This window comes from Cucurbita pepo, chromosome 6 (assembly GCF_057944985.1).
Source record: "Cucurbita pepo subsp. pepo isolate OVF chromosome 6, ASM5794498v1, whole genome shotgun sequence".
In the NCBI taxonomy this organism is placed as follows: Eukaryota; Viridiplantae; Streptophyta; class Magnoliopsida; order Cucurbitales; family Cucurbitaceae; genus Cucurbita; species Cucurbita pepo.
In genome coordinates, this window is record NC_141803.1 from 3003837 (window position 1) to 3025330 (window position 21494).

At 37.4% G+C, this 21494-nt stretch overlaps 2 protein-coding genes and 1 long non-coding RNA gene across 9 annotated transcripts; 2 read left to right on the forward strand and 1 right to left on the reverse strand.

Annotated features, from left to right (window-relative positions):
- Positions 1 to 1589: 1589 nt before the first annotated feature.
- Positions 1590 to 9131, reverse strand: EMF1 (embryonic flower 1 (EMF1)). 4 transcript variants are annotated; one of them, XM_087124967.1, is made up of 9 exons: positions 8866 to 9131; positions 7703 to 7869; positions 6904 to 7067; positions 6650 to 6775; positions 6462 to 6572; positions 5165 to 6241; positions 4845 to 5062; positions 2175 to 3910; positions 1590 to 2090 (listed from the first exon to the last, which is right to left on the reverse strand). In XM_087124967.1, exons 2-8 carry the CDS (start codon positions 7846 to 7848, stop codon positions 2186 to 2188), a joined length of 3567 nt encoding a protein of 1188 aa, XP_086981093.1. In that variant the 5' UTR covers positions 7849 to 7869; positions 8866 to 9131; the 3' UTR covers positions 1590 to 2090; positions 2175 to 2185. The 4 variants fall into 4 exon arrangements, with proteins under 4 accessions (XP_086981093.1, XP_086981091.1, XP_086981092.1 ...); XM_087124965.1 differs by having other exon boundaries at positions 4845 to 6241; positions 7703 to 7866; positions 8866 to 9130; XM_087124966.1 differs by having other exon boundaries at positions 4845 to 6226; positions 8866 to 9130.
- Positions 9132 to 11589: 2458 nt separating this feature from the next.
- On the forward strand, positions 11590 to 15602 carry LOC111797500 (uncharacterized). Of its 2 annotated transcripts, XR_015421328.1 has the most exons (5): positions 11590 to 11971; positions 12270 to 12578; positions 13069 to 13137; positions 14270 to 15241; positions 15444 to 15600. It is a non-coding gene; the product is annotated as an uncharacterized LOC111797500 (long non-coding RNA). The 2 variants fall into 2 exon arrangements; XR_015421327.1 differs by having other exon boundaries at positions 11590 to 12578; positions 15444 to 15602.
- Positions 15603 to 16334: 732 nt separating this feature from the next.
- On the forward strand, positions 16335 to 21332 carry LOC111796769 (uncharacterized). Of its 3 annotated transcripts, none has more exons than XM_087124554.1 (13): positions 16335 to 16730; positions 17674 to 17735; positions 17839 to 17898; positions 17985 to 18113; positions 18198 to 18284; positions 18993 to 19046; positions 19146 to 19236; positions 19320 to 19390; positions 19461 to 19530; positions 19847 to 19899; positions 19974 to 20067; positions 20428 to 20525; positions 21099 to 21332. In XM_087124554.1, exons 1-13 carry the CDS (start codon positions 16529 to 16531, stop codon positions 21210 to 21212), a joined length of 1185 nt encoding a protein of 394 aa, XP_086980680.1. In that variant the 5' UTR covers positions 16335 to 16528; the 3' UTR covers positions 21213 to 21332. The 3 variants fall into 3 exon arrangements, with proteins under 3 accessions (XP_086980680.1, XP_086980679.1, XP_086980681.1); XM_087124553.1 differs by having other exon boundaries at positions 16336 to 16730; positions 17818 to 17898; XM_087124555.1 differs by having other exon boundaries at positions 16629 to 16730; positions 17637 to 17735; positions 17818 to 17898.
- The last annotated feature ends 162 nt before the right edge of the window (positions 21333 to 21494 follow it).

A 21494-nucleotide genomic window follows, 5' to 3' on the forward strand; every position in this document is an offset into this window, starting at 1 on the left:
TTGAATTAAACCCGGATTAAGTTGAACCGTCACGAACTTATCGTACTTGTTCTTTCGGATTCGTGATTTGGATAATCAAAGTTGGTGAGTACCCAAAGCTAGGCATCCATGGATCATCCGTTACCTGCCATGTCTGAGGCTTTTCTATGTCAAAAGTAATTAAATTAAATGAAAAGCGAGGGCAGACCCAGAAGTACTATGTTTTTGTCATAACCATTTTAGTATACCATTGGGTATAAATGGCAGAAACCCTTTGGACAACACAAGAGAAAGAAGCATTGATGTGATCACCTTCTACCTCCCAACTGTGTTATGTTTATATGCTTTAAAAGAGCCATGAAAATGTTATGTTTTTGTAAGCATCTTTGCTGAAATTTGTGTTTGATTTTTCACACCTCATGCCTGCTGCCATGCATGTCTCGTAGTGTTCTTTCTTAATCATAAAAGTTGTACGTTCCTTCAATATCTTCTTTGAAGAAGTCTGGGTTTGTAATTAGTTTTTATACTCTAATCTTTATTTTTATAACATTTTTGAACACCCCGAGCATAACTCAATTGATGTAACAACTTAAGTCCACCGCTAGAAGATATTGTTCGCCTTCGCTTGTTACGTATCGCTGTCACCCTCAGGGTTTTAAAACACTTCTATTAGGGATAAAAAAATTTCACACCCTCGTAAGAAATGTTTCGTTTTTCGTTTCCCTTTTCAGCCAACATGGGATCTCACAATCCACCTCCCTTCGTGGTCCAACGTCCTCGTTGACACACCATCTAATGACTAGCTTTGTCCTCGTTGACACACCATCTAATGACTAGCTTTGATACAATTTCTCAAATTGTGTCTCACAATTGATCAAAACATGTATACTCGGGTTCAACTATTAAAAAAAATTAAATAAAAAATTAAAAAAAATTAAATAAAATAATGAAAAGCGAGTCTCCTAGATTTACAATTTATTGGATGGAAATGGACTATTATTTATTATCCAATCAAATATTATATATATATATATATATATATATATATATATATATATATATATATATATATATATATATTGAATATTAACAAATATGGAAACAAAATTAGGGTATTGCCTATAAGTTCTTCGTTAGGGAAGTAAACAAATAACTAGTTAAAATAGTGACAAATCAATTTTTAGACAAATTGTTGTTTCTAATAATCATCATATTGTTAAAAGAAATATCATGGTACAACAAAAACAAAAGAATGTCCAGAGGCGAATTCATAGTCGAAATAAAACATCATATGATTTGGTACCATAATATTTGAGATTCCATATCAGTTGGAGTGAAGAACAAAACATTTATTATAAGAGTGTAGAAATCCCTCCATAGAAAACGCGTTTTAAAAACCTTGAGGGGAAGTCTAACAGGAAAAGTCCAAAGAGTGCAATATTTGCTAGCGGTGAGCTTCGTCTGTTACATAACGCCTCATGCAAACAAATGGTAGGATATTATCTGCTACACATCTTCAATGCCTGGATTTGCCTTTCAAGTACAAGCAGACTTTTTTTTTTTTTTCTTATTTCAAGCTCACTCCAGCAACATCACAGTACAACATATAGTTCATACAAAAACTACAAATATTAGTATTCCCAACACGAAGAATCCAACAATGAGCATCATTCTAAGGAGAAATAGCTAGCTAATTCTCTGTTATTCCTTCTCACACTGCTGACCCTCATCAGTGCAAAAAACCGACTTAGCTTACCCTCGATCGAAAATCGAAGAGTAGGACTCAGTGTATATACATAACCTTGTGAATAAGTATAACAACGTACAACATACACATCAAACCAAAATTGTTGCATATACAATAAGTGTACTGATGAACCTCAAGATTCATGTAGTCTTATTATGTACAGGCCTTGCCTCATTCCGAACATGGCATATCTGCAGCCAGTCTTCGTTGGAGAGTGCCAGAAAGAGGGTGAACGCAATAGCGTAGGGAAGCTAACAAACCATAGATATTATCCTTGGGTGCAATGGCAGTTCATATTCTAACCGGCAAGACATTTAAAAGTTCCCAAATAATGGAAAGGAACCATTTAAAAGTTGAAACCATGCTGAAAAATGCAGAAAATGCAATTAGATGACTTCAAAAATGTATTTCGATTCATTTCAGAAGACAAGACTTAAAAGAGTATTACCAGCTTGTTTTTCATGAAGATGATCTTACAACAGCATGCTTCATATTCCTCTTGCGTTTGCGCCCATCCATGTTATTCAAGTCAGGCGTATTTTTAGATATCCTTTTTGAAAACTGTAGATCTTCAGCCCCTATCATGTATACATTTCCCGCCTCTGGTATGCTAAACTCAGCAGGATTTTTATTAATGCTGCACATTCCAAACTCAGAACCAACTTTTGAATGCTCCAACATTCTTTTAGTACCATGGCGCTCTGTTATACATTGTCCAGGATTTTCCACTCTATGATATCCACTCATAGACACCAAAGAACTAGAAGGACCGCCAGATTTCTTTGGTAAGCTATGAATGGGAAATACTCCTTCATTGGAGCCTAGACTACCACTTGTAAGTACACCCTTCTGTGATTTTGGAGCTCTGTTCCATGTTGAAGTGGAGCACTTGGTTATCTCTTTTTGTTTACGTTGCAATGCAACTTTACCGGTTAAATCAGCAACTATTTCACAACTTTCATTTCCTATGGAAGGAGAAACTGATACACCGCCCATTGAAGCACGATGGAAACAATCGTGGGACTTCTTTAGTGGGTGGATTTCACCGTAATAATCAGACAAATAATTTATGGTATCAAAGGACTTGTGCAGACCATTATCCATCCCAGAAATATCCTTGGCTTTTGGCTCATGGGGAAAAGGTTTGTTGGGAAATTTTGGGTTATCATGCGTTTCACTGCGCTGCATTCCTGCATCCATGAGGCTGAGTAAATGCATAGCTGACATGGTTTCATTAGAATACAAATCCAATGGCCCCCTCTGGTTTCGGGGAAGCTCAATGCCATTAGAATGGCAAGGAAATGGGTACTTTGCACTGGTCCTGCTGAAATTTTCCAGACCATAAATACCATCATCTTTTTCAAGATTGGTAACTTTTGGATTAAAATTTTTTGGATTATGCTCTCGATTCATAGCCCCTTTTCTACTTGATTCAGGACAGTTTTTACTAGCATTTACACTGGTCAACTGAGAAGCAACCTTTCTAGGAGTGGTAGGTACATATGAATGATGATTTGGCAGAGCTTCTGTCCATAGATGTGCGACGTCTATATTGTTTTGTGAAACAGGATGGCGTGTGTTATTCCCCCTGAAAGATTGCACCCTGGAATGAGAGGAATCCTGATCTCTCAGACCCCCAGTGTATTGGCTATATTGAGAACATGCACTCTCACAATTACTTCTTGCCAAAAATTTGACAGCATTTGATGACTTACTTTCAGAATGTCTAAATGTAGGATATTCTGGAGGGATAAGAGTCTGACGTAGGTGGTTTATGTTCAAATGTTCCGCCTCAGTGTGAGAAAAGTAATTACCTGAACTTTGTTTGCCGTATCCCACACTATCTCCTGCCGTCTGCAAGTTATTTCTCAGATTCCTAACCTGGGATTTCCAGTTGTGACTGATATTCTCCTGCAACGAGCCACTTTTGCCACATGCATTACTGAAATTCATGATTTCAGCTTTCTTTGAACTTGTCTTTGATAGGGATTTACTATTTCCAGAATTATCGAGGCACCTTTCATACTGATTTTTTGCCATGAGCTCAACAATTTCCATTGGAATGTCATCTAAAGCTCTTTGCTCAGATATCTTACCGACCGTATTCTCACTCTGTTTCATCTGAGCTGCCAAGTGCTGCTGAATTGTAATACTCTTTTCAACTCTGTCCACCCTGGAATTATCCTACAAAACCATAGAGTCTAGTTAAAGAACAAAACCTGAAATCTCAATTGATAAAATATAGGGAGATATGAAATAAAAGAATAAAAATAAAAGATATACAAGTTATTATAAAGGAAAAAGAGAGTCTAAGGAACATAATAATAGTAGAATTGTCATAAATGAATGTTAAACGATTTATGGTCCATATGCAATTTTCAATGACTTATTAAAATTTAAGAGTGATGCATGTACAAAAGTGTTGATGCAATTATAAGTTCCAAGTTCCATGAAACATAAAACAAACAAGATTTCCATCTTCAGTACACAGATTTCCATTCATAAAAATTAACACATCCGAGGATTGAGCATGAAGAGGAATAATTAGAGATTAAATCTGAAAGCTTTAGTATCAAGCAGTAGAAACGTTTGAGACTTAAAACTCAAAGTTCCCTCAAAATACTATAATAGAGCAGTGATGAGATACTGGTGGTGGAAACATATAGCTGAAATGAGTGAAACAGGAAGCAAAAGATCTTCAGAGACTTTGCTCTAGCAAAAGGCCAAGAGGGAAGTGAAATTTCAAGAAATGTAATAGCTTGCCACTCTCCACTTCCAAATTCCTTGTAAGAGAATAGTAAATAAAGCATTAAGAAAATGAGAAAATTCATAAGTTTCAACCAGATACGATTTATAACCTTTACACTTGAACTTTTCATATATTAACTACATAAATTCATTCGGCTGAAGTCCTTAAGACATTAAACAAAACACTTAATGTTTGCATTGGTGAATGATTCCATTGAAAGCCATGAAACGTTTAGTTACGAAGCTATTTGAATCAGATGAACCATGCAGAATGCAGGTAATTTAGAGAAAAAAAATCCTCATGCATTATGAGTGCATCATAGTTTCTTCTATAGGCTACAATAACAACACAGTATGGCAGAACTGATACCATTGCCTGCAAATGAGACCAGCTACCATCATTAACTTGAGACTTTGACTTTTGCTTCCCGTTTGGGGTATGCATTCTGCCGGTGGTTATTTTACCATTGACTCCACAATGCCCTCGCCCAGAAAAAGTATCTGAATAACTAAAAGGAACATTTGAGTCTTTAAGTTTCTTGGCTTTGGCATCTCTGTTCCTAGCAACGCTTGCTGTGGATGTACTTCCTTGCCAAGACAACAATGAATGCAAGCCATCCTCAGTCTCAAAAATAGACTTTTTGTCATTTCTTGCAGTGGCTAAATTGCTTGTGAGGGAAAGATGCAAACCTCCACTAGGTTCATCCGGCACTGATGGACAAGAAACAACCGTAGGAACATTGTTCCTGAGTTCCCCTTCTTTTGAGGCTGAATCTCTTCTTGGCATGCTATTGCTCCAAGTAAAACCCCGCCTGTCATCAATTATAGGCATCTTGCTGTTCCTCTTAGACAGACTAGAAATTGGCTCAATTCTTGAACCAAATAAAAGAAAAGGATCCATTACACTGCCAGAAAACTCGTTGTGTTTAAGAGAAATGTCAGACATGTTGCCACCATTTCCTGATGGAATATTAAGAGGGCATGCTTCAAGTTGGAACTTTTTGTTCTTCTTCTTACCATGAACTGATTTCACATCATTCCTACACTTGTTCAAGAAACTTTTCTTAGTTCGTAGAGCAGTTCCAATTAATGCATTTTCAGATTCATTAGCACGAAAAGAATCTGTTGTTTCCACATCTCCCTTCAATGCCTGAATCTTGTTATCCACGTTGTATGAAGAGGAAGTTTCTGCAGCAAGGCAATCTTCATTCAGAGGCACACTTTTCAAATTCTGACCTGACCACCTGATATTCTTTTTGGCAGCCACTGGACAGTGGGAAACAGAAGGCTCTTTTAACCCTTCAGAATTTTCTGAAATCCCATGGGATGAGGACTCTCCTGTAGAAATGGGATTGGTCTTAATATTTTCATTTTCATTCAGCAACTCAGTCAGCAGGCGCACCTTACGAGCCTTTCGACGGTGCAAACTGCCTGACTTGTGCATTTGATGATCTTTCGTATCATTTTCTACTGAAATTTCAGTATGCTCAGATGATGTGGCATCACTCTCATCAAGTTCTGCAGGATATCCATTTGCAGGATCCCTCTCACTATTACATGCCCGATTAGTCGCTTTTTCTCCTGATGACGAAAGAGCTATCTCAGTTTGTTCATTATGTGCACACAATTTTTTTTCATCATCAAAGACTTCAGGATTTTCATCAATCACTTTGAGATTTCGAATACCAAGCTCAACCTCAGCAATTTCATTTCCACAGAGTAGGTTGCAGTTTTCAACGGATTCTCTATGATCTGGATTAAGAGTTACTGTTTTCCAAATAAGATATAAATTTATGGGAGCAACCAAATATATATTATGCAAATATGAGAAGAGCTATATAAATGAACAGAGAGACCTTTCTAAAGATATGACTGTGGAATTTTCCCCGTATATGGAAACATGTGCGATTGCTTATCCAACTACTATAATTTCAGCAATGATCTCCAAGCAGATTTTTAAATTGGCATCATAACAGCAGTAAATTACCTGGATCACTTCTGTTTTGTTCTAACATAAGACTTGACTCTACTTCAGGCACGATACTGATTGGTATGGGAATTTCTGGATTCAAGATCCATCTAGAGTCAAACTCATAACCTGGAAAAAAACAAATAAAGTGATCAAGAGCCAGAAAAAGTAGGACATTAAAATGGAAAAGTCGGAACAAAGAATGCCTTCAGCTTTCTTTTCTTTCTCAGTAATGAAAGATGGAGGATGGTTGAGGTTGCACACGTTTGTAGATGCATTAGCCACCGAGTCTTTCGCATCAGGCATAGCTAGATTCAAAGATTTCTCAAATCCTGACAAAATACAGCAAAAATGACGAAGTGAGAATTTGGGGGGGGGGGGGGGGGGGGGGGGGGGGGACACTTTTTGAATGGTAGAAATGGCATGGCAACAGTCAACCAATAAATCCTTTTTAGCCCACCTGCAGGAGTCTCCTTCCTGCAATTTCGACATCGCTGCCACCTGAACTGCGGAACATGAAAAGGTGGAAGAAAGGACATTGTCTCTGTAGGCTCATAGTCACCATCTAAATCAAATGGCCAGCATTTTTTCCAATCTTTTTCACGCATTTGAGATGCATATCCACTGAACAAAAGGCAATTGACGAGGAAAAGGAGTTGTACATCAGATGTTGAGAACATGTCTTGAGGAAATTAATTCATCGCGTAATATACAAAAGACACTGTATTCACAGGATATTGAACATTCACTTCAACGAAAGATCTTTTCTTAACCTAACCTCTTAGTTCTGAATTAATTACTGTCTGACATTCATGTTGGAAGAACATGTTAAACTAGGTGAGCTCAAATGCTAATTTCATCTTGCACATTTATCTCGCTTGGATAGCAATATAGAAAGCAGCTATGTGATAAGTGGCACTAAACCCACCAAAAAGTAAAGAGAACTTGAATTTTAGTTGCTATGCATTCTCAATGAAGCTTCCAACTGAAATTTCCAAATTTGACAAAACAGTTGAAAGAAAGTAGAAACGTTTACAATTTTGTATGGACAATAACACTAGCTAGCATGAAAACCAAGCAGTGAAAATGAATCATTAGTGGGTATAACTGCACTAGGAGACATAACCATGAATATCCCAACGACACTTGCATGAACCAAGCACTAGTTAACCCAGTCACAGTATTCAAACAAAGCCATATAACTTATTGAAAAAGGAACACAAAAAACTTTTCAACTTGGTAATGTAAAGGTCATATACCGTATGGAGAAATGATCAGAGTTTCCAGCATCGGGTTTATCAATACAACTGGAAAGATCTATAAATAAAGAGTCAATCTCAATGAACGGGACTGAAGTCCTCAAAATGATACTAGAATCATTCTTCTGATGATGCTCCTCGTCCATTACAAGACTTTTGGTAAGCTACTGTAGAAAGACCAATTTGTGAACATATACCAAGCAGCAGAGCTAATTAATAATCAAATGGTGGAAGTAACATATATATATATATATATATATATATATATATATATATATATATATATATATATATATTTAAAAAAAAAAAAAAAGATCTAATGTTTTTACAGACAATAAAAGGTCAGTAAGAAGGAACATACAGGCCTTACTGAAGTTACATATAAATGGTTATCATATGAACTTATTGCTCACATAAAATAATAACTTCTAACAAAGGAGTATGCATAATTCCAGAGAAACGACCCATGAAGCAAACATTTATCCAAGACACTTGAAATTACACATAAAATAATGATCACCTGCAACTTATTAGTACATGAAATTCAATGGAAATGAACCATAAACCCTAATTACTTTAAATAATTAGGGTTTATAAACCTATTTCACCTAATACAAACGATAAACTTCAGACATAATCAGCTCCGCCCATATATAATTCAAAGAAAAGCAATATTCAGTACTATAGTACGAAAAGCGTAGTCTAGGGTTTAGCGAGATCAATTACCTGAACATAGCGGAGGTACACTAGACGACAAAAAAACGAAATGGATTTTATCAAGCCAGCTAAAATACTCACCGTCTGAGAAAATTCTAACAGCAGTGGATTGGACGATGGATGCGAATTGGTCCGATGAAAAATATTTAGGGTTTTTATTCAGCTCAGAAATTCGAGACAGACAAAAGTTGACAGAGTGACACATTAAGTAACTGAAAGTAGCACATGAAATTCCGTCAACTAAGCCAAATCACTTTCCAAAAATCAGCCGGAGAAGAAAAAACCAGAACCAAATATTAGGAGGTAAATAGAGAAAAAAAAAAGAGCTAAAATATGACGAAGAAAACAGCTGAAAAGAGATGAAAAACAGCTGAAATGATAAAAAGGAAACAAATCGAAGATCCACACAGAAGAAGAAGGAAAATTAAATGGAGTCGACAACGCACCTTAGCTCAGCCAACTGACAATCGGAACGACGACGGATGAACTAGACGGCGATTCTTCACGGCCTGTCGACGAAACTGCAGCGGTAGAGAGAGCATTTATCCAGGAAGACGCAGATCAAAGCTGTAAGATGAGATTCGAAGATGATGGAGCAGAATTTGAGTGCGAAGCTCCGAAAACCCTAGAGAGAGAAAGGGAAATTTCGATAGTTGAGAGAGAGAGAGAGAGAGAGAGAGAGAGAGGAGAGAGAGATCTATAGGTAGTGGAGTGATATTTTTTCCTTTTTTTTTTTTCTTTTTTTTTTTGGGTATTAAAAATCATCCATGGCCATGCCATCCACATTCCACATGTACATAACATCCGCGACCTATTTATTTAGAGAGAGTGGTGGTAATAAAAAAAAGCGTGGGAGCTCGTGGAGTTAATTATGGCTCGACACGTGGCACCTTCTTATCTCAAGGCCATACCACCATTTGGGCGTCAAATGCCATGGAAACCCTAGCAAGTTTTTTTTTTTTTTTTTTTAAAGAAAATCTCACCACGCGCAGCTTACACTCGCGTTTACTTCACGAATGGGGATAGCCCATTTGTGCCCTGTCGTGTCATGAAAATCAAAAGATGCCTTCCCACTTAAACGCCTTGTAATTGGTGCGTACATCACACGCGCGACTTGCCTTATAAGCTCGAGTTTGGACTTCTACCTCCTCATTGGAAACCCTAAAATTTCTAAACCAGGTAAGTGTGAGTTAATTATTTTATTTTTTTATAAAATAAATTTAAATTTTAAAAATTTGAAAAAAAGAATACTATTTTAACGATTAATTTATTGAATTTTAGGTAAGATAATACACATTATAATGTAAAAATGGGAAGAAAGGGTAAAAAGGTAAAATGGGGTGATACCATGAATTACCATGATATGCATTTGCATGGGCCAGTGAATGAGTTGGAGATCCTGTATACTATTAAATGGCAGCTGCTGCGCTTGCACCCATGTATGCCAAAGCCAGCTCAAACCGGACTCCCACGCCACAATATAGACCCACCATTGTTTGCTTCCAAAATAACGCCTCACTTTATCTTCTACTTCCTACTTTTCACTTCTAATAAACGTCGTCCATTTTGTGATACGGGGAAATCACTACAAAAGGAGTAAGATTCGGATTATCTTGTTAATCGAATATTTCAAGACAAGAACATTGTTTGATATTCGAATCACTCCACAAGCAAGATCAATCATGTCTAGTTTGAATTATTATTGTTGATCAAATATTTCAAGCCAATAACACTTGATTGAGATTCGAATCACTCCACGAGTAAGATTGATCATGTCGAGCTTGAATGATTCTATATACAACCTAAACTACATAGAATTGCAAAAAAACTTAGCCATTGGTTAAAGAAAATCACACATGCTTCTTTTACTTTATTTTCCAACTTACAAATACAACCTAACTTAAAAAATGAAACTATTAAAGGCATTATAACATTCATACTTTATGCCATTTATGTAAATGTAACCTAAAGTAAATAAAAAGTCTTAAAATACAATAATTATAAATTACTATAAATGGTAACCCACTCAAAATTTGTGGCAAATTGAAACATGTTTGGATAATTTTGACGACATTTTCTTCACATCTTCGTTGAAGTATATTGTATGACTGATATATTTTAGTTCATATCATTTTCACTCGCTATAAGTGATATTAGAACCACACACCAAACAGTATGTCGACACTGGGTCCTCCAAAGAATAGATTGTGAAATCTCACATAAGAGTGCGAGAATCTCTTTTTAAGAAACGCATTTTAAAATCAGGAGACGGAGATTCGTATCCAATATAATTTTTTCCAATGTCCCATCGAAGTTACCAATAATGGTGTAATGGGCGGCGGGATACGCCGGCGTTGAAGAAATTGCAACGTGTCGGAGCTATTTGATCACATCAGGGTGACAATTGAAGGCCAGGTTTGCCAGGTATCATGCATGCACCAAATCGGGGTGGGTTATATAAAGCCGTTTGGGAGAGAGCTTAAAACCATCTTTGGCAGGAACACTCCCTTTTCAGTAATTTGACATTAGAAGTTTCAGTATTCTATAAATTAAATGTACTTTATTCATTTATTTATTTTATAATTTGTTAATTATGAATTAATTTTCTAATACTCTAATACCAATTAATCGGTATTATCACCGATAACTAAGCCCTATGGTTAAATTACTTCGATCATAAAATTCGAGATTTATATTTATTTCATTATTCAACTTTTAATATTGTCTAATAGATTGTCGAACCATTCAAAAACTAATAAATTAATTAATCTACTTAATATAAATTTATTTTTTATTTCTATTTATTTATTTTTTTAAATAGTGAATAGGTAGATGACCCATTATATGCAAAATAAAATTTTCATAAATATAATAAACATGAGAACCTTACCTTTATTAAATAAAAATTAATTATTCTATGATTTTTAATTAAATATGAGATTTTGTTTGGTTTATTTTATTTTATTTTATTTTATTTCAAGTTATTACTTTTTCAGAATAATTTTGATCCGTTAAATAAGTCTTTTTTTAGATAAAAAAAACATCTCCACATTTTTTTTTTAATCAGAAAAAAGTGATAAATAAATAATAAAAAATATAGCGACGATTTGTTTGCTAAATTATTTATTTATTTATTTTTCATATATTTAGGGGAAAAAGGAAAGGATAAGTTGGGGAATCAGAGACCCCCACGTCTCGCTGGCGCCAAACCGCCGATACTTGTCCGACCCTATGCGCGCCAAAATGGTACCTCAAAGCACCGCTTGATGGACAAAACCTAAAGCCCATTCACATCAGACGGTACATGGTTTCTGATCTCAGATTCACTCATTTCCCACGATCACATCGATTTTCAATTTCACCTGTTCGATCGTTTTCAAATCGTGCCGTCATGGAAAGAGAGAGAGAGATCGGTGGAGTTTGTTCAATCCGCACTAATCGCAGGACGGGAAATTCAATTTCAAATGCACCGACAGTGAGCGCGTTGAAGATGAAGCGCTTTTCGCAATCTGCGTCGACTTCGCTTCGCCATATGAGTTCTTGAATCCGGAGGTACGAGCTCTACTCTTACTTCCACAAGTTTTTCTTGTCCGTACAGATTGCCATTGTTTTGGTACAACCAGTTCTCAGAGCGCTTTGGTCATTTATCTTCAGCGAAAGTACTTGTTAGGTTACTAAATCTTTGTTTCTCTTAGGGCTGCTGGAATCTCTATTGTTGTTTTGAACATTAATTCTTTGATATTTGGCTTTCTGGTAGTAATTCGTCGGATTAATTAGTTTAGCAAACTGAGACGATTTCCAATTTTTCCTCATACTTGGTGAACAAATAGATTGTATAACGACGAATTAGGGTAGTTTTATTTCTAACAGAGCGGTCGGCAGTCACCATCGCGTTCTTCTGTGCTCGAGGACGGATTCTCAAACAAAATATCACATCGATATCGCGGAATCAATTGCGATCTCATTTGCTGGCGCAAGAACGACATTGACATTTTTGGCCACACAACGAGTGAGGCCTTCAATTGCTTTTATTCGGTTGTCGGTTGTAGCGCAGTCGCAGGAGCAGTCATAAAGTTGCTGCCCTTTCATCAATACCCCACCCTGAGCATAAGATTCTTGATGCTGCCAGCCACTGCGTGGGGGATGGTTTTTTCTTCTGGTATTTTCCTTTTCATTACGATCTCTTTTAGTATTTTATCGCGCTAATTAGTAAAGTTTATTGTCAGTATGAAGAGATTGAACTGTGAATTAGCATATTCTTGGTCCTTAACTCTAAAATGTGTCTCCAGTTTTAAGTGTCTAATACATCGAATTTTTTTGTTCGAAGACTACGATTACATGAGTGTGAGACCACATGTTCATTGATATGAAGTCTATTGGGTGGAACCAAAAGCAAAATCGTAAGACTTTGTGCTCATAGTAGATAAAATATTGCATCATTGTTGCGATGCTAAAAACTCAACGGATCTATTAGTGAAAAAATTGAATGGTGAGTAAGATTAAATTTAAAACATTCAATTTTATATACGATTGGTGAATGAATATGTAATATGTCGAATAAATGTTACCATGATTATCTTTTGAGTAGAATTAACATTATGTTTATAAGTATTGAGTGCTTATTCAATTTAATTTATTTATACTCACAGCTGGTTCGGGTTTCTATCTCTGGCATATATTATATATGGTCGACGAGATGCAGGCAAATGGCGGACGCAGTAAGTTTTTCTTCTCTTTCCTAGTTACTATTATTTAACAATAAAAATTGATGGGAAAAAATATAGGCATACATGGTCAAAATAATGGTAAAGTGCGTTTTTGACATTTTTCCTACAGTAAATTGTGATTACTGATTTGTTTACTTTTATAGCATTAGGTTTTTTTTTAAGCAAGCAGGGGCCAGACAAATGATCATAAAATGTTGTGAAAATTTAAATTTTACCCAACTAGACATTTTAATGGAGATTGTTAACGAAGGGGTTTCAGGGGGGTTAAAAATAAGGACTAAGGGTAAAATTTGGAAGAAGAGGGTCTGTATGGATAACGAAAGGAAACATTGAAAATTTGAATTCGCTCATAAGCCTCACATAACATTATCCAATTCACTTTAACCCTTTTCCCGCAACAAAAACTAAAAAGATAAAAGAAAGAAACGAAGAGAATATAGCTTTAAAGGCCCATTGTTTTTGGACACGTCATCTTCTAGAGAGTACCATTGGCTTCTTACTGGTCCAAGGAAGGTTTGTCCTTTTTTTTCTTAAATAATAATATTGTCCCTCAAAAGTTCATGATATCAGAACTCAGAAGCTGTGCCCTTTGAGTAAAACTATTGTACCGTAAAATGTCTTCGAAGTGTAATGCTTTTGATGTGGCCATGTGGGGGCACAAGTAGCCTAGGACTCTCAGGAGGACTACCTTATTTAGAACAGCGTTGATTATAGTCATCAAAGACCCTAATTCAAACTCCTAAAACTGAATTTTTTAAATAAATAATAATAATAATAATAAAACCCTAGAACTGCATCGGCTTGAACTGTGTCTAGAGATGCTACTACATCATTTTCTTTACGTAGAGAAAAGAGAATGACTTGTACAAGATAACCCCTTACTTCGACAGCCTCTAAGGAACCAAGTGAGTTTACCAATACCTTTTGCTTTCTTCTTTGATCATTATTTTGAGGATTCGTTTGGAATATGACTGAACGTCTTGTGTCACGTGAAAGATCATAGTATATAAGTGAGGTTAACTATGTTTACTAGTATTTAATTTTTTTTTTTTTATGAATATTATACTAGATGTGTGGATGGTCCACCATCTTTAACAAAGTTATGAGTATTATAATCGTACAGAACCTTTACCATGGCTCGATCCACAAATAAAAAAGAGGGGAACCCTTAGAACCTGGCAAAGTCATTATCGATGATTCTCGAGCAATTCTCAACCAACACATGCGATTCACTCCCGTAAAGATTCTAACACACAATAGACATGACTCCTTACCTTAGGAGCAGGATAAGTGAGACAGCCCTGACCAGCGCCGGTGAAGAACGCAAGCAAAGCAGGAGCTCGGGCATTGTTATATTCCATTAAGAGAAAGGAGGTAGACTAGTAAGAAGGCTGGGGGAGTGAACCGAAAAGCTCAGCTTTGTGGAACGGACCAATCTTCGGTACTGCCCCTTACTCTCTCTCTATAAAAAAATAAAAAAATAAAAAGCTGGCGGGAAGCACGAAGAGCTAAGTCCACAACCAAACCATACTGCTTCGCACTTCATCGAAGCTTAGATTTTCTTTTTATCAGGTTTAACTTCGATGAAATTGCGTACAGTGAAACTGCAGTTTTTTCTGGAACACGTTTAAGTTACAGATCTTTATTTGACTTGGACATTGGAGTTTTTTGGGTTGGGAATGTATTTGCTAGGGAACTGCTTCCTTCCCAAAAATGTTGCAGACAATGAAGCTGGTAGACATGACATGATGAGCTCGTACAACCCAAGAACGCAATATGCATTTGTACCAAAGATTGTCAGCATGCAGTTCTGTGAATCACAATATTCGAGGTGTACGGTAATGGGTCCTAATATACGATTTTATTTCTTTAATAAGTGATTTCTGCTCTACTTTTGCACGGATTACTGTAGATATTTGGCAGTTGCTTTTACTCGTGGACAATATCCAGATACCAGGGTCTATCAAGACCGTGGTGGCATGCATGTTCCATTCAAAAGGCAGCTAATGCAGCCAATTAACTGGGGTGGTTGGGTCCTGTCGACCCTTATAAAACCAAACAATATCCTTTTTAATAACCCCAACATCGTCGAAAGGTATTAGTTACTTTATGCTCCAAACTGAGACGCACTTCCATTATTTAATCAGCTTCTCACATCCACACACTTTATGCATATATTTACTAAAACAAGAACGATTTAGTTCTTTTACTATAATCGGGACATTCGGTCTACATTAATCTGTAACCTCCTGAGCAGTTTCACCTACAACTAATCTTGTGTACTGCACTTGTTACAGGCAGTGTTTTTATATCTGCCGTGGAAAATTCAGACTTTCGGTCTACTAGCCCATGCTAGATTTTGAGCCTATAGGAGGCGACTTTCTCAAGAAGCTCAGTCCAGTATTTTATTAGAAACTTTCATGGACTCTATTCATTACTCTTGCCATAAAGACATTTAAAAAAAGATGTGAGACTGATAATAAAATAATGTCATTGAAACGTATTAAATGTTGAATCCAAAAGTTTATCTTGCCCTCTAGTAGATGAGTTTTAAAATTGTGAGGGTGGCCATGATACGTAACTGGCTAAAGTGGACAATATCGGTTAGTGGTGGGCTTGAGCGTCAGACAATGGATGGTGTGCTAGTGAGGACATTGGGCTTCCAAGGGGGTGAATTGTGAAATCTTATATCGGTTGAAGAGTAGAACGAACAATTCCTTTTTAAGGATGTGGAGAAATCTCTTCCCAGTAGACACATTTTAAAATCGTGAAGCTGATAGTGATACATAATGGGTAAGTCATGAGCTTGATAGCGTTACATAACGGACAAAAGCGTTTTAAAACTGTGAAGTTGATGGTGATGCATAATGGGTAAATCATGAGCTTGACAGCAATACATAACGGGCAAAAGCGTTTCAAAACTATCGATAGGGGCGGTGCACCTAATTCCTCTATTATGCAATTAAATGAAGTTGCTTACAAATAAATTATATTATAATCATACGTGGTTGTAAATAAAATTGTGTTCAGTGAGATAGAAATAAGTGGAAAAAAAAAAAAAAAGGATATTTTTTTATTAATAGAAAAATTACATGTCTGCCACTTCAAGTTCCCTTGATTGCATGCGCATCACTAGATATACGAAAATAGGATCAGTTAGTGGTCGTGGAGACGCAAGGGAGAATTGTATCAAAGTTTCGACATCGATATTGTATTTATACGCAGCCAAGCCGGTCCTTATCGGCGTTGGGCGAGTGCCTGCTGACTGCAAAATTACGCAAACCATACTATAACGATAAGGAAAAAGAAAAGGCGGCAACTCTGCGTCAGCCATTCAGTCTGTCGGAAAAACAATGTGGGCCAACGACGCAGTACAACAATAATGGCAATTCTCATACCTGACGCCCTACTCCGCCCTCCCCTAACACGCCTCTGCTTTGCAGCAACTTCGCCATGGAACCGCCAAAATTCCAATGAGATTAAATCCTCGTACCGGGTCGCAGCCATGGATGAAGTTGTCCTTGACGCCGACAAATTTCGGGCTGAATTCCTTCGAGTTTTGCGTAGTAGACGATCTCCAGAAGGTACGAAATTGAATTCGAATGTCATTTCTCTATTCTCTGTTTTGGTTTACCTTGAATGTTTTGATGTCTGTTCTGGGTAGCTCAGAAGTTTGTGAAATTTGGTTCTGAAATTCTTGCTTGGTTCGAATGGCCGCCGTCTATTTGCTGCCTTGTTTCTTGCTTTCCACATCTTTTGATGAATGTTTTGCCTTTTTGTATGAATTAGCAAGTTCTCATTCGAGAATTGTGTTTCTTTCTTCTGTTACGGACCTTCAGAATGGTATGATATTGTCTACTTCATGACTCGTACCCATGGAATAGTATACTACTTACCTATGATCTTTCTCTTAATTAGCGAACGTGGGATTCCAACCCTTCTCCACTCGAACAAAGTATACAATGAGTCTCTCCTTAAATAGTCATATCTATTCGTATAGCACTATCCTCTTCTTTGAAACACATTGCTAGTGTAATAGAGTTCTACCACGAATCTTTACTATGAATACACCTTTGAGACTCGCATCTTCTTTGTTCGACCCTGGAGAATTCTATTGGCATGTCTAAGTTAAGATAAGGGAATGCGTGATGTCCCACATTGGTTGGAGAGGAGAACAAACCACCATTTATAAGGGTGTGGAATCCTTCCCTTAGCAGACGCGTTTTAAAGCCTAGAGGGGAAGCCCGAAAGAGAAAGCCCAAAGAGGACAATATCTACTAGTGGTGGATCTGGGCCGTTACAGAATGAATTTGATACCACTACTAGGAACAACGAACCTCCACAACGGTGTGGTATTGTACACTTTGAAAATAGGCTCTCATGGCTTCTTTTAGTTCTCCCAAAAAGCCTCCTACCAATAAAGACAACGCCACTTATATAATACCTATGATCTTCCCCTTATTTAGCTAATATGGGTCCGTTTACAACAGAGATTATGAATCTTTGATGTCTAATTGAACTTCGCAGTCCCGCTTAATGTGAAGCGCACAATGCCTATTCAGGAGCCCAACCCGCCAGCCTTCAGTAAGGTTGATGCAGTGTTATATTTTCGTTCTTTCATCTTTGTTTAAATAGTAGCCTACCCATCTTGATTTACTTGCCTGTTTAAAGGCTATGGCTTCTTGTCCAAAGGCAACTTTTAGCAATTTGAAGGACTTGCTTCATGAGGAAAATCTTCACCTGACTACCGAGGCAAGCATGCTCTCGTACTTTTCGCGTTAACTATACGCAGGGCGTGATGTAACGGAATAATGTAGTTGTTTGCTAATCATTTATAGGAAGGAGAGCAAGGGAAGTTGCCTATATTGATTATAAGCATGAAGGATAGCAGACAGCAAAAAAGACCTGCAATTGTTTTTCTGCACAGTACAAATAAGTGTAAAGAGTGGTTGAGACCATTGCTTGAGGTATCTGTTTCTTTTGCTATTGGCTTTTGTGGATATCACAAGTTGTTAGAAGTAGATAATGCAATGTATTCTTGCTTCTTTCAGGCTTATGCATCAAGGGGTTATGTAGCTATTGCCATTGATTCTCGTTACCATGGTGAAAGGGCCAAGAACAAAACCACCTACTATGATGTATGCTGATTGTTGTTTATGTGGCTTCGTTTTAGTCAATTGAGTTGTTTTTTTTGTGAGATCCCATGTCGGTTGGAGAGGGGAATGAAATGTTTCTTATAAGAGTATGGAAACCTCTTCTTAGTAGACGCGTTTTGAAACCTTGAGGGGAAGCCTAGATAGGACAATATCTACTATCGGTGAGCTTGGGCTGATACAAATTGTATCAGAGATAGGCACCAGGTAGTGTGTCAACGAGGATGCTATGCCCCCAAGGGGGTGGATTGTGAGATCCCACATCGGTTGGAGAGGGGAACGAAACATTTCTTATAAGGGTGTGGAAGCCTCTCCCTAGTAGACGCGTTTTAAAACCTTGAGGGGAAGCCCAAAAGGGAAAGCTCAAAGAGGACAATATCTGCTAGCGGTGGGCTTAGACTGTTACATTTTTATCTATGGGTTTCCAAAACTCAAAAATTTGCTCGCTACTTGACCGACTGGCTGATCACTAGTCGCCCATTAGTGAAACTGTGAACATCGGCTTAAATTTTCTTAGAATCTCAGGCAATGAATTGGCCTATCTTCTTATTGAGTCTGGCTGCCAACGAAGTGATATTGTCAATCAACCCATGATATGTTAATATCACTTTCTAGCTCTTCTTAGTCTCTGCAGAAGAGTACCCTTTTCTTTTGCAGAGTTGAGTCCTAACCGGATGCCATAATCTAGTGCAGGCTCTTATATCTTCATGGAAAAGAGGCGATACCATGCCGTTCATATTTGACACGGTAGCGTCTCGTTTCATTTGGTAACCGAATTGTCGGGACTATGAATGAACAATTAGCTGCAAATGTAACCAACGGATTAGGATATCAAATGGCTTGCAGGTATGGGACTTGATAAAACTGGCGGATTATCTGACGAAAAGGGAGGACATTGACCCATGTAGAATAGGAATTACTGGCGAATCACTTGGAGGTCAGTCAAAAGTAAAATAAGGACCAAATTAGAACATGTTTTTTCTTTGTTATATTTGCTTGCATTTCACATTTTCATTGCAGGAATGCATGCATGGTTTGCTGCTGCTGCTGATACTCGCTACTCTGTGGTTGTCCCCATAATTGGCGTGCAGGTAGTTCAACCAAATGATCACACTCTGGATCTTGTGTTAGTCCAGCTGATATTTTGTGATATGATTGCAGTGTTTTCGATGGGCCATAGATAACGATAAGTGGCAGGCACGAGTCGAGAGTATAAAACCTGTTTTCGAGGGTAAGGTGAATGAATGGTAATTGGTTAAGGACAGAGCAGGGTGACTGATAGTGGTTACACACCAATCAGAAGCATTGAGATCCCACATCGGTTAGAGAGGGAACGAAACATTCTTTATAAGGGTGTGGAAACCTCTTCTTAGTAGACACGTTTTAAAAACCTCGAGGGGAAGCCCGAAAGGGAAAGCTCAAAGAGGACAATATCTGCTAGTGGTGGGCTTAGGCTCTGTAACCTCTTGCTTGAGCGTTTTTTAAGTTGTTGAAAAAACGAATCACTTTATAAATACACGTGGTCGGTCTTTGTATCTTGTCTGCAGAAGCCCGAATCGAATTAGGCATGAACGAGATCAACAAAGAAGTGGTGAAGAAGGTTTGTTGTTTCAAGTTCCTGGTTTAGTAATTTGAAGTTGAATTAGTATGATCATTTCCTACTGTTTTGTTCAGGTCTGGAATAGGATTGCTCCTGGTTTAGTTTCCCAATTCGGCTCGATTTATTCGGTTCCAGCTATCGCACCACGTCCTTTGTTGTTATTAAATGGTAGCGTTCATATCCTCTGTCTACTATATGATGTTAGGAATCACGGATCTCCACAATGGTATGATAGTGTTCACTTTGAGCATAAGCTCTCATGGCTGGTTTGGGCTTTTCCCGAAAGGCCTGAGATAGTATTCATCACATGTAAACCCATGATCTTCCACTAAATTAACCAATGTGGGACTCCCAATAATCCTCCACGTATGAATTATAATCACAAACCAACGTTAAATATAGAGGCATTGGAAGATTGGAATATGCAGTATGAACAAAAAAACCATGCTTGAATTTGAAAACCATGCTTACATCTTTGTGGTCTGTTCAAGTATTGTTTATGTGCGGTTTGGATTTGAAAAACAATAGGTGCAGATGATCCTCGATGTCCGATTGCTGGTTTGGATGCTCCCGTGTCGAAAACCGAGACAGCTTATCAGAGGCTTGGTTGTCCAGAAAATTTTAAGGTAGGTAAATCTTGTGTGAATTGAGGAGATATTGTTCTCTTTGAGCTTTTCCTTTCGGGCTTCCCCTCAAGGTTTTTAAAATATGTCTGCTCGGGAGAGGTTTCCACACCCTTAAAAATAATGCTTTGTTCCCTTCTCCAACCGACGTGGGATCTCACAATCCACCCCCACTTTGGAGCTAGCGTCTTTGCTGGCACACCACCAGTCTGGCTCTGATACCATTTGTAACAGCCTAAGTCCATCGCTAGTAGATATTGTCCTCTTTGGGGTTTTCCTTTCGAACTTCCCCTCAAAGTTTATAAAACGCGTCTGTTAGGGACAGTAGATATTGTCCTCTTTGGGGTTTTCCTTTCGAACTTCCCCTCAAAGTTTATAAAACGCGTCTGTTAGGGACAGGTTTTCACTCTTATAAAGAATTCTTTGTTTCTCTCTCCAACCGATGTAGGATCTCATATGTGAAGCAAAATAGAAACATAGTTATCGCATCGTTCCATAGTGTCGTCGTGTCTACAATCTCTCCCATTTTTTGTTTCGATATAGTTGATTGATCATATTCTTATTTTATATGTGCAGTTCATTGCACAACCTGGGATTGGCCACGAAATGACACCAGAGATGGTAAAAGAAGCTAGCCAATGGTTTGATAAGTTCTTAGGCCACAGTATCAAATACCAGCTGTTGGATTGATAGCTATTTCGAGTTGATAAATTTAAGAATGTTTGCTTAATCCACGACACACGACACCTAAATGATGTGTGATGTGAAAGTTCTTTATTCATAATAAAAAAAAATTACCTGATTATCATATATGAAAATAGAAATAAATGAAAAGAACAATAAATAGAAAGAAAGATAAATTCAAACCGTTCTCGTTATGAGTTAGGAAACAACACCGACTAAAGAAATATTTGTTCCATTAAGTTTTTGCTATAAAAAAAAATTAATTAATTTTTAATTTTTAATAACCAT

What these genes read in the sequence shown, in the direction of transcription:
- LOC111796769 (XM_087124553.1), top strand. Translation starts at nt 16,529, where the DNA reads ATGGCAATTCTCATACCTGACGCCCTACTCCGCCCTCCCCTAACACGC. An exon ending in ATCTTCACCTGACTACCGAG is followed by an intron (nt 17,899 to 17,984) that starts GCAAGCATGCTC and finishes AATCATTTATAG; the next exon opens with GAAGGAGAGCAAGGGAAGTT. An exon ending in TCCTTTGTTGTTATTAAATG is followed by an intron (nt 20,068 to 20,427) that starts GTAGCGTTCATA and finishes GAAAAACAATAG; the next exon opens with GTGCAGATGATCCTCGATGT.
- EMF1 (XM_087124965.1), bottom strand. Translation starts at nt 7,848, where the DNA reads ATGGACGAGGAGCATCATCAGAAGAATGATTCTAGTATCATTTTGAGG. An exon ending in TCTGATCATTTCTCCATACG is followed by an intron (nt 7,068 to 7,702) that starts GTATATGACCTT and finishes CCTTTTGTTCAG; the next exon opens with TGGATATGCATCTCAAATGC. An exon ending in GGTCTCATTTGCAGGCAATG is followed by an intron (nt 3,911 to 4,844) that starts GTATCAGTTCTG and finishes ATGGTTTTGTAG; the next exon opens with GATAATTCCAGGGTGGACAG.